General features: G+C 36.2%; 1 protein-coding gene across 3 annotated transcripts; it reads left to right on the top strand.

The window, feature by feature from the left end:
- Positions 1-204: 204 nt before the first annotated feature.
- On the top strand, positions 205-11,102 carry C2H5orf24 (chromosome 2 C5orf24 homolog). 3 transcript variants are annotated; one of them, XM_023583912.3, is made up of 3 exons: positions 205-552; positions 6,704-7,133; positions 8,770-11,102. In XM_023583912.3, exons 1-3 carry the CDS (start codon positions 463-465, stop codon positions 8,808-8,810), a joined length of 561 nt encoding a protein of 186 aa, XP_023439680.2. In that variant the 5' UTR covers positions 205-462; the 3' UTR covers positions 8,811-11,102. The 3 variants fall into 3 exon arrangements, with proteins under 3 accessions (XP_023439680.2, XP_071066130.1, XP_023439679.2); XM_071210029.1 differs by lacking the exon at positions 8,770-11,102 and having other exon boundaries at positions 208-446; positions 6,704-7,402; XM_023583911.3 differs by lacking the exon at positions 8,770-11,102 and having other exon boundaries at positions 455-552; positions 6,704-7,402.
- Positions 11,103-11,449: the final 347 nt, after the last annotated feature.

An 11,449-nucleotide genomic window follows, 5' to 3' on the forward strand; every position in this document is an offset into this window, starting at 1 on the left:
AAACCCAGCTTCTGCAAAATGCCCCCAGTAGAACCTGAGAGGTTAAGACCTAAGCTCCGCCCCCTGCCCCGTTCTCCAGACGCGCCGAGCGCAGCCCGCCTGCCACAACCAGCCTCTCCAAGCTCGCCGCCTGTCGACATTTGGGGACTGGATCTCGCGATGCGTGTTTGCCGTGCGCGCGTGCGCGGTTCTCGCGAGCTCGCGCACGCCGCCCCTCGCAGTACGGGGCTGTGGTGGCCTCTTCCTCCTGCGTCCGGGGAAGGGTCCTCGGCGGTGGCCGCGGACTGAGCTGGAACCGGCGTCTGCCTTGCTGTCTGCCGCTCTGCCTTGGACTCTTCCCTGCCGTGCAGAAGCGCCGGACTGAGAAGGGAGCTGCGCCAGCGTGAGGTTCCCAGCGGATGGGAAGCCCCTGGACGCGCTGAGGGGCCGGGCTACTAGCGGCTGAGGTAGGTGGGCGAGCGCATGTTAGTCAGCCTGGCCGGGAACGGAGTCGGGGCGGCGGGCGCTTGTGGAGAAGACGAGGAAGCGGCGAGAACGGGGTCTGCCTGGCTGGTGAGGAGAGATCCCCTACTCGTGCCCAAGGAGGGGCTGCGGACGTAGCCTGCTCTTCAGTCAGTGTGGAACCATTACGGGAGGGCGAGGGGGTGGGGTGGAGGGGAAGTGGGGGGTGGGGGTGGGTCACCCTTTCTTTTCTTTGAGAGGTCAAAATCAGCAATCTCCTTTGCCCCCTTTAAATAAAAGCCTGCCGGCTTTGAGATTGGTGTCTAGATGGAGTAACCTGTGGACTTCTGCATCTACAGCTGGCGGAACTCCGAGCGGAAGGACAGCGGTCCATGGATTTTGATTTTTGGAGGATAAATTATCCATTCTCTAGTTTGGGCGTGTATCTTCTACAAACTTGTTAGTGCTGATATATTAATAATTGCTTTCGGGCACAAGGTAATACATTTTTAAACGGCTCATATCAAATCACAAGGATTCTGGCACCGAGGAAACTGCGCCGTGGGGCACAATTAAGGAGTAGAAAGAAGACAAAGAAGGCCGTTATTTATTTTCTGTCCTAATATCAAAACTTTCCGTGGTGGGGCAGGGTGCAGAGCGACTGGCATTTATTTTAGCCTTTGCTGAATAGACTTTGAAAGAGATTAAGGTGGGTCGAAAATGGACATTTCATTTACTAATAGAATTATAAAAACGCATATGATTATATATAATTTTTAATGAAATGGCCTGAAATTGAAATATATCTCTTTGAGAATTATGTGATGTTTGATCTTTGGAAGAAGAGCAGAAGTTGGGTTTCTTGAAAGGAAGGTTTTCTCGATGTTTAGAAAGCTTCATGATTGCTTTGTGAAGTTACTCTAAATAGTTTAAGTACTTTATGTTGACTGTAAAGTACTATAACTTGAATGACTGCCACATTCAGGAGAAGGGAAAGGAATTGTTTTGTAAAGAATGTTCTACCTAAAGTCTTCAGGGGTCAAATACCCAAAGTAAAATAACTTCCGCATTGCAGATTTTAGGTATGCTTTAAAAATTCTAATTTGGTTACAATTAATATACATAAAGTCTCTAAGTTGACTCCTTTACATTCAGTGAATGTAAAGGACCGTCTTTAGCCTTTGGTAGTCTGCGCAGTCTGTTCTATAACTCTTGCCTCCAGTTCAGTCCAGACTTTCTAGAAATATAGTATTCATTCTGATTCTCGAGAAGAGTGGCCTGCCTAATTTCAGTGAAATTCGTTCTATAGTATGGGAAAGGGTCTTTAAGAATATAATTAGCTGGCAAGTCTTTAGTGGGGGGAGGAAGGCATTTTTGGTTGTGTAGGGTTAATGCTTGTGTGTGCAAATACTGCATATAAACTGATATCCAGTGTGTAATGGTTTGCACGCAAGGATCTAATGGTGATGATTCCTTTCTTAATAAGTCTGAAAGTTTTATTTAGTTTTAAAATATATTGTTTAATTAGAAGTAGTAGTGAGCTTACAAAACTATCAGGCATAATGTGCAGAATTCCCATACATCACCCCTCCACCAACACCTTGCATTGTTGTGGAACATTTGTTGTGGATTATGAAAGAAAATCATCAAAATAGTACTACTAACTATGGTCTATAGCTTACATTTGGTATTTTTTTTCCATACATCCCCCTATTATTAGCACCATGTGTTAGTATTGTACATTTGTTATTGTTCATGAGAGAACTCTCACTGGTAGTGTTAACTGTAGTCCATCATCCACATGGTTCACTGTGTTATACAGTTACATGCCTTGTATAACTATCCAAAGTGTACACTCAGTGGCTCATAACTTCATCACAGAGTTGTGCTGTCATCACCTCCGTAAATTTTTTAATGTTTTCCTTACTCCAAGAACAAAGATCTCATAACCCCCATTATTGACCCTTAGCATTGATATAGTACGTTCTTTGACATTGATGCAAGAATATTACAATAATGCTGTTAGCTAAACTATAGTCCGTAAGTTACATTAATTGTATTTTTTTCCATGCATCACCATATTCTTACAATTTTGTAGTAGTGGCATACATTTGTTCTGGTTCATAGAAGAACATTCTTATATTTGTCCTATTAACCACAATCTTCATCCACCACCAGGTTCCCTATGTTATACAGTCTCTAGATTATTTATTCCCTAGCTTTCTTTCCGTTGAACTTTAGACTCTGCCTTTCAGCCACAATCACATTTATAAACCAGTCATGTTAGTTATACTCACTGTGTTACCATCAACTCTGTCGATTTCCATACTTTTACAGTCAAGCTAATTAAAAATTCTACATTAAGCATCTGTACCCCTTCTTGGTCCTCATCCTGTCTCCTAGTAACCTATACTCTAGATTTTAACTCCATTTGTTTATTCTTCATATTTAGTTCACGTTAGTGAGTCCATATAATATTTGTCTTTTTGTGTCTGGCTTATTTCACTCCGCATAAAGTCTTCAAGGTTCATCCATGTTATCGTATTTGTCCCAATTTACAGCAGCATAGTATTCTATTGTATGTATACACTACATTTTGTTTATTCGTTAGTTGGTGGGCACTTGGGTTGTTTCCATTTTTTGGCATTTGTGAATGATGCTACTATGAACATCGGTGTGCAAATGTCTTTTCGCATCACTGTTTTCAGATTTTCTGGAAATATTCCTAGTAGAGGGATTGCTGGATCATATGACAGTTCTGTATTTAGTTTCCTAAGGAACTGCCAAACTTCCACAGAGGCTGCACCATTTTATATTCCCACCAGTAGTGAAGGAGTGTTCCTATTTCTCCACATCCTATCCAGAACTTATAGTTCTCTGTTTTTTTATTAGTGATTCTTTGTGATGTGAGATGATATATCATTGTTGTTTTGATTTGTATTTCCCTAATAGCTAGTGATATTGAACATTTTTTCATGTGCTTTTTCATTTGTATTTCCTCTGGTAAAATGTCTATTTGAATCTTTTGCCCAATTTTTTGCCCTTTTTGAGTTGTATGATCACTTTATATTTTAGCTTTTTTACATTTTTAGTTAACTGTTTACATGGGTATTTGTACACAGTAAATTCCTTGTCCAGTTTGTTAATCATTTATTAAGAAAACAATACTGATTTCTTGACAGAAATCGGGAAAGAAAATATGGAATATATATAAGACCTGCCTTTTAGAAATGTTAAATCATTGTCTCATTGTTTTTTCATTTGAATAAACATCTTTATTCCTCTCTGTTTTGTGTCCCAGTGATTAAAATAATGTTTTGCGTGTTGTTGGTCCTCAATAAATGGGAGCTGTGTCAGAAAAAAAATTAACAGACTACAAACTGAATGCTTGAACTTCTGAAGAAGATGAAAGGAATTGGAGATGGATGCATTTTTTTTTTGTTTAATTAATGGTCTAATTAAAAAAAATTTTTTTTTGCCCGTGTGGGTTGGTATCTGAATAAAGGCTATATGGCAGCATCTTGCCTTTAAAAGTCTAATATAATATAAGATGAGATGCTATGTATCTTGAGTGCTTAGAGATCATGAATGTTCTGATATATTAAGAGAATATGTAGTAAGGGAAAAAAAGTCCAGAGGGAAGATTTTGATAAGGTAGTGATAGGAACTGAAAAGGCATGACCTATAAAGCATTGAAACAGCTGTAGAAAGAAACATTTTCTCCTTTTACTGGCAGTCCTACTTTTTGAAGAGAACTTCTGCCATTCCACCTCTTAATAGTAGAGTCTCCCAGCAGGTTATTCCTGAATAATAAGATTGAAAAAGGAATTACTTTTTCTCTTATAATCTGCTCGCAGGTCTGAGTGTGTTTCTCCTCTATTCGCATGTGTCTCTAGTTCAGCTTTATTGGCAGTAAACTGATACTTTGGTTCCTGTCTTAATTGCTGTGTATATTTCTCAATTTATAACTGGAAGGGGAGAAGGATGTGGCTGGTTTCCTCACAAATCCCAACACTGGCTTTTCTGCAGTGTGGAAATCAGATCTCCCTATTTGTTTTTGTAGACATTACCAACAGAAGGGTTTTCTGGATATTTGGAGAGGTGGGGACTTAAGAGGTGAATAAAAACTCATACAGGGATATTTAAAATTGAAGCTTACGTTTTTATTAGTATAGCTGAGTGAGTCTCATGAGGTGTAAGGAGAGGGAAATGGGAGATTCTCTGCCCAGGGAACATTTGGGAGTATCTGTAGGTATTCTTGGTTTTCACAAACGGCATGCATCTATGCTAATGACATCTAATAGGTGACTGCCAGGGATACTGTTTAACATCCTACAGTGCACAGGAAACTCCCCTTCTCCCTGCCCCTTGCACAGGACATATCTGGCCCAAATAACAATAATGCTGCTATTGAGAATCTTTGAGCTATACTATAATTGTTAGTTCTGAAATCAGATTACCTAAATTCATATTTGGCTTTAGCCATTTCCTAATGTGTGACCATGGCAAGTCACTTAAAGTCTGTGCCTTGGTTTCTGTAAAGTAGCACTAATAATACGTTCTTCATAGGGTTCATAGGATTAAATCAGATAATGTGGAAAGTGCCAAGCTTATTACCTGGAACACAGAAAATGCTAAAAAATAGTTAACGTCTAAAAAACAACAACAAAGAAAAAAAATTTAAACTGTTAACTTCTAGCTAATATTATATTTGGAGCCCATTTTCATGGTATCTCCTTATTTCTTACCTGAAATTAGAATTTGAACTTGCAGAAGTAATAATTAATAACCTAATTTTCCGTATATCCTTGGGGAATTAGTGAAGAATTAACTCCTTTTAACATTTGTATTTAGCTCAGTCTTTTTTATGTTCTTGTCTGTAAGGTTTGCCATAAACAAGTAGCTTCCCATGGTAAATGTTTTTCCTTCAGAGGTAAGGCTTTAAGCCAGTTGGGCAACAGCTTTTTATCTGTTGGTTCTCAGCAAAAATTTAGTAATTTAACAGATTTCTCTGACTTGATTCCCATTTCCTTTTGCCTTTATAAACTGAAATAAGTTTACAGCAGTTTTAGTTCACATTAGTTGTCTGTTCTTGGCCTCTGGGAGTACCTATTTTCATGACTGAGGTCTTAGTGAAATTTCACATATATGAAGAGTACAGGCAAATATTTCTTAATGACTTGGGGCTAGACCTTAATATATATTTGTGGCTCCTTTTCTAAACCTGAATTGGAACCCTTAACTTTCTCTTACCTCATTGCAGTATTATACTGCAGTCTCTCTAAACATTCTTTCCTGTATGTCAAAACTATATGGCTATTTAGGGCTTGCTTGATGGTATGATGGTGGTTTTAATACATTCTTTATAAGGAGGGTGGAAATCACAGGGATTTCTTTAGAGACAAAACAAAGACTTTGGTCTGTTGGTTAAGAAGTCATAGAGCACCAAAAAGGAAAAAGATCTGTAATATATTTATAATCAAGGGAACAGGCAGTGTTAACACATTGAACCTTTTGTCTTGATAACCATACTTTCAAACCAGGAGGCATTTTATTATAGTTGTTATCCATATTTTTGGAGTATAAGTCTCAGCTGTGTGTATAAACATTCATTTATTTTAGCTAATAGAAATCTTTTTACCCTTTGTATTGTTAACTCCTTTCTTTGAAAGGAGTCAGTACCTTGGACCAAGAGATTGTTCTTTGCTTGGCACATGCCATTTTTTGTAAAGTGTGACATACACTCAGTGCCTGTATAAATAATAATGATGAGGAAGTATCAGCCTTGTGGAAACTGGTCAGTTCAGAAGTAGTATACATCTAAGAAATACAATAAAAGGCCAAAGTGAGGCATTCTAAGGATGAGACAAACTGAAAAAAGAATCATATTGGAGTTTTTGTCTTTACTGATATCCTTCTGGGGTTTAGTATTCTTGAAAAAAAAAGCCTACAAAATGTAATATTTATTTCATTCCTGTATACTTTTCCGGTTCCTAGGCAGAATACATTACAGCTACTAAACCAGTATTATAGTTGTGTTATCTTACATGGCTTTTGTCCTTAGACATGATTAAATTGAGAAAAACAAGTATCTTTACTGCAGATGTGTTTGTGTATAAGTGGTCTGGAGTCCTGCTTGTCAGTCCATTTTAGGTAGCCTACCTAGTTGTTGGAAGATAGACTGTTTTCTCACTGAATGCTGTCATATAAATATACATTTGTGTATATATATTTATGTGTATTTGCCTTTTATTTTTGGTAGAAAATGATGCATCCTGTTGCCAGCAGTAATCCAGCTTTTTGTGGGCCTGGCAAGCCTTCATGCCTCAACGAAGATGCCATGAGAGCTGCTGATCAGTTTGACATATATTCCTCCCAGCCAAGCAAATACAGCCACACAGTGAGTCACAAACCAATGGTTTGTCAGAGGCAAGACCCGTTAAATGAAACACACTTGCAGACTACAAGTGGCAGAAGCATAGAGATAAAAGATGAACTAAAGAAAAAGAAGAATCTCAACCGATCTGGTAAGCGTGGCCGGCCTTCGGGAACCACCAAATCAGCAGGATACCGGACCAGCACAGGGAGACCCCTGGGAACCACCAAAGCGGCTGGATTTAAGACAAGTCCAGGCAGACCTTTGGGTACAACTAAAGCTGCAGGATACAAAGTCAGCCCAGGGAGACCTCCAGGTAGCATTAAAGCTATACCCCGTTTTGCTGATCTTGGTTATGGCTGTGGCACTGCTGCATTTCCTTACCCTATAATGCATGGCAGAGCAGTTCACGGGGTAGAGGAAAGCAGCAATGAAGTCAAGCCACCCAGTGAGTGAATGAGGCAGGATAGGAGGGTCAAGTTTAGAAGGAAGATTGTGAATAATTCCAAAGCTACTTGGTTTTATTTTGACATACATGATTTTACAGCCTGGGCTTTCCAAATTTATTTTCCTGTTTGATTTTTTTCCTGCTTTTGCTCAGAAGCTGCCATATACTGACAGATGCACTCAGGACATGAGCAGTGGCATTGTATTTGTACATAGATTCAGTATAACACCTAACTAAATCGGTTTTGCTTTTCCTTTAGAGTTGTGATCATGTCTCATGTTTCATTACTACTGTTGGGCCATTCTAAATAGATGCTTTATGCGCTAAATAATTGAAACTGTTATACCACTTAGTTTGTGAAGTAAGCCTACGTTCTAATAAAGATATTATCTGGAGGTATTTTTAACTGGTACAACAAAGCAAACGAATGATTCAAGATTACTTGAGGTAATGGCTGTGAGGTTCTATAACATTTATTTTCATGAGACAGGACACAGATATTTGTATGCTTTGGCATTTACATAGACTTCAGATTTTAAATTTATTTTTAATATTCTAGGTTTAAGCAGCTTATTTATTGATCTACATGGCATTAATTGATTTAAACATTATTCCTAAGAGTACTCTTTAATGTTTGCCTTTCAGTAGTGATAGGTTGTATATTTTTTAATTGCCTAAAAGCATATATACCAAACACTGAAAATAATTCATATTTACAAAAAATTAAAGTATTTTATGAACATTACATTTTATTGAAGTACAGTGCATTCCAAGAATAGTATATTTACCATAATAGAAAAAGAAACATTCCTAAGGTCTGCATATAGTTATAGTCACTACCTTTTGCCTTTCATATAGTTCATGAAGTTTAAAGCATCATTTATTTGGATTTTTTTTTTCTGGGAATTTGTCCCATTGCATTAGCACTTACTATGTTTTCACATTTATATCTACCAAAGGACACAAATTTAATGGTAGACTGTAAAACTGGTATAAACAGAATGCAGTTTCCTGACTGTCAGAACTCAAATATTAAGAACTATATAGGAATCCATCTATGCATGAAACATGTAAAAATTTGTTGGTTAATTTAATTAAAAATCTATTTGTGGCCTGAGTGAGACCACTTCATGAAAAATAGATAGAAAAGAAAAAAATTAATATATTGGGTAGATATGTATAAGAGGGACAGAGGAAAGTCTCTCCCTCTTTCTGAAAGTAATATTCCTTGTTTAACATTATACTTGATTTATTCTGTTTGTTCTAAATGAATGAACTATTACAAATTTTGGATTTGAAAAAAATTCCACTGAACTTTAAAGTTACAATGTATGTATTTGCAATTTTAAATGCCTTTGAGATTATACTATAGATTTGTGGGACCCAAAAAGTTTTAGAATAATTAAAATATTAAAAGGGTACATATTGTGGTGTTTAGGCTTGCTCTCAGTTAATACAAACTCTGATTGCAAATGGATGTCATATTTCATACCTTTTTTATCAGGAAAAAAGCAGCAAGCCTTCAGGTGTTCCAGTGATGCCTGACACAATGAGCTGGACTTTTTGCTGCTCTTTACAGTAAGAGGTGTTGCATTGTATGTGGGAACTTTGTGTGCACTGGCATCTAAGACAGTGACCTCAACAATTTTAGCATTGCACAAACCATTGGATGACTACATAAACAATTGTAATATTCTGGCAGCTAAATTGCTATAAAAGTTTCTTCTTGCTGAGGCTTACAATATAAAACTTTTAATAATTTACTCAGAACAGTATAACTTCTGACATACATAAATGCTTACATCTTTTTTCATATGCTCATGTATCCACTTTTTATTATGTATCTGTCAATGTAGCTTTTTCTCAAGATGATGTTGGCCGCTTAGAAATTATTTTTTGAACTAGTTCCTCAAGATAGTTGTTTAATTAAACATTCTTAGAATAATATATGCCATTGTCAGTTGGTTGCATGTGGTTTTACAGTAAGTTCATTTGACATTTCCCTTTCAATTTATTTTCATTCCTGATTCTGTTAACATGTACTGCACTCATCTTCCTCACCTTCCTCCCACTCCCAGCACATTTACTCCAGTGGTGCTGTGTTGTATGTCAGAAGATAAAGCAAGTGTATTATTGTATAATGAATTTTGTATACATGTTTATGAGATGGTGAAATCATCTAAAGGAGGTATGTTCATAGCAGTGTTTATTAATATCAGGAGCTATGTCCCAGGAAAAAAAAGGGGGAAGAATGGTTGCATTTTTGATTGAATAACTTGATTTAGATTCCTGAATTTGCTGTTCATATGAGCGATTACCTGGAGTATTAGATCTATACACTGGTGAGCATCTGATTATAGTTACTTTTCTCCTTGTAAACAGTTTACTGGTGCCGTGCTGAAGAGAAAGACATCTAAGTAGTAACATGAATAAAGTCTTAAAATATAGAATATTTTTACTTCTATATAATCTAAAAACTACATTGTGCATCTTTTGTAACACTGTTTCTTGTCATGATAAACACTGAAATAGCATGTTAAACAATTGCCTATTCTTTACAGTCAATTGGGGAAAGCTAATCTTTTCCCCCACTGTATGATTGTTCTTTGAAAGGTAAATTGCTAATTTTATACTATGTAATCCTGTTCTTCACAAAATAGGTTTCATTCTATATTAAAACTTGGTCAGAAAATGATCTGCTATTCAAGTAAGTTTGCTTTACTCCTTTCTTTAAAAAATATTTTAACTTGGCCTTATTTATTACTGTTGTTATATTAACAAATAATGAGTTAATACATATGAAGTTTTCATTTTTTGACAGATATAATCTTGCATAGCTAATCTTTAGTATGGGATGATTTTGATACTGTCTCTGGAGTTTTGCATTGGATATTAAAAAAATACTGGCACAACATTGGAAGAAAACATTAGTATATGGTTAATTTTTAATATTTGAGGACATTTTAAAAAATCAATGTTTACGTTAGATTTTTAGAAATCTTTCTATTTTTAATTTACTTTTTAAAGGAAACATCTGTCAAAGTAATATTCATTCTACACTGATGTTTGTGTGAGTTAACAGGCACATTTTCATGAAATAAGAATAGTTTCTTTGAGTTAAAGCAGAAAAAAAAAATCTGTATTTATTTATTAGGTTAAGGGTGAGCCATCCAGTGTAAGAATAACCACAGTGTATGAACTGAAGGAAAAAAAAATCAGACTTCTCCTTTATAATATATAAAGCTAAGAAGCTTTAAAGAACATCTACAGGATTCTGATGATAACTACTACTCTATAAGTTATTGTCTATATGCAATAAAATTTTATGATCCCTTTATAGTAAAATACTAAGAATTCACAACAGTTCAAAACATTTTTTTCCTTGGACATAAAAAATTTGGACTCTTCTACTTTTGTTTTTCTTATAGTTTAACTATATGCTATTAAACTCTAGGATGTATCTAAATCTTTCCTTTTTTACCCCACCCCAAGTAGATAAATCTGTGCTCTCACATATATGTTTAATTTTTGGAAATTTTAATGCTATAATAAATCAAGTGTGTGATTTCTAGTAATCAGATCACTTTGATTCTTTAAGTTTTCACAGTTTCCTTTTTCCATAGATAATGATGGAGAAAATAATTACCAATTAACTGATATAAGCACGTTGTCCTCTGCTGTAAAAAGTCTGAATAGATACTGTGTATGTTTTTATGTCCATGAACTTGAGCTACTCGTGTGCAATTATGTGTATGGGAATGGAGCAGTGTTCATGATTTGTATCTACATCATCATATGGATGTATATTTATTAATAAAGTCATTACTTTAAAACCAATTATGTTTACTATTTTATTTCTTAGTATTTTTCAAAGAGGGGAAGGGCAAATGGTGAACCTTATTCATGACTGTGGGTCTCGTACTTTTCTTGGGATTTTGCTTTGTGGAATCTGCCACCTTTATTCTATGGATCTAGTTTTCTTTGCATTTTCTTCCCATTATTTAGATACACCAGGCTAATAGTTTCTACTAAAGACATATGTTTAAATTTAAATTTGATTGATCCCTTTGCTCTTAAGAATTCAGATATGGGGAACAGATGTAGCTCAAGTGGTTGAGCTTCTGCTTTCCATGTTTGAGGTCCCAGGTTCGAGCCTTGGTACCTCCCAAACACAAACATATGAA

This window comes from Dasypus novemcinctus, chromosome 2 (genome assembly GCF_030445035.2).
Source record: "Dasypus novemcinctus isolate mDasNov1 chromosome 2, mDasNov1.1.hap2, whole genome shotgun sequence".
Classification (NCBI taxonomy): Eukaryota; Metazoa; Chordata; class Mammalia; order Cingulata; family Dasypodidae; genus Dasypus; species Dasypus novemcinctus.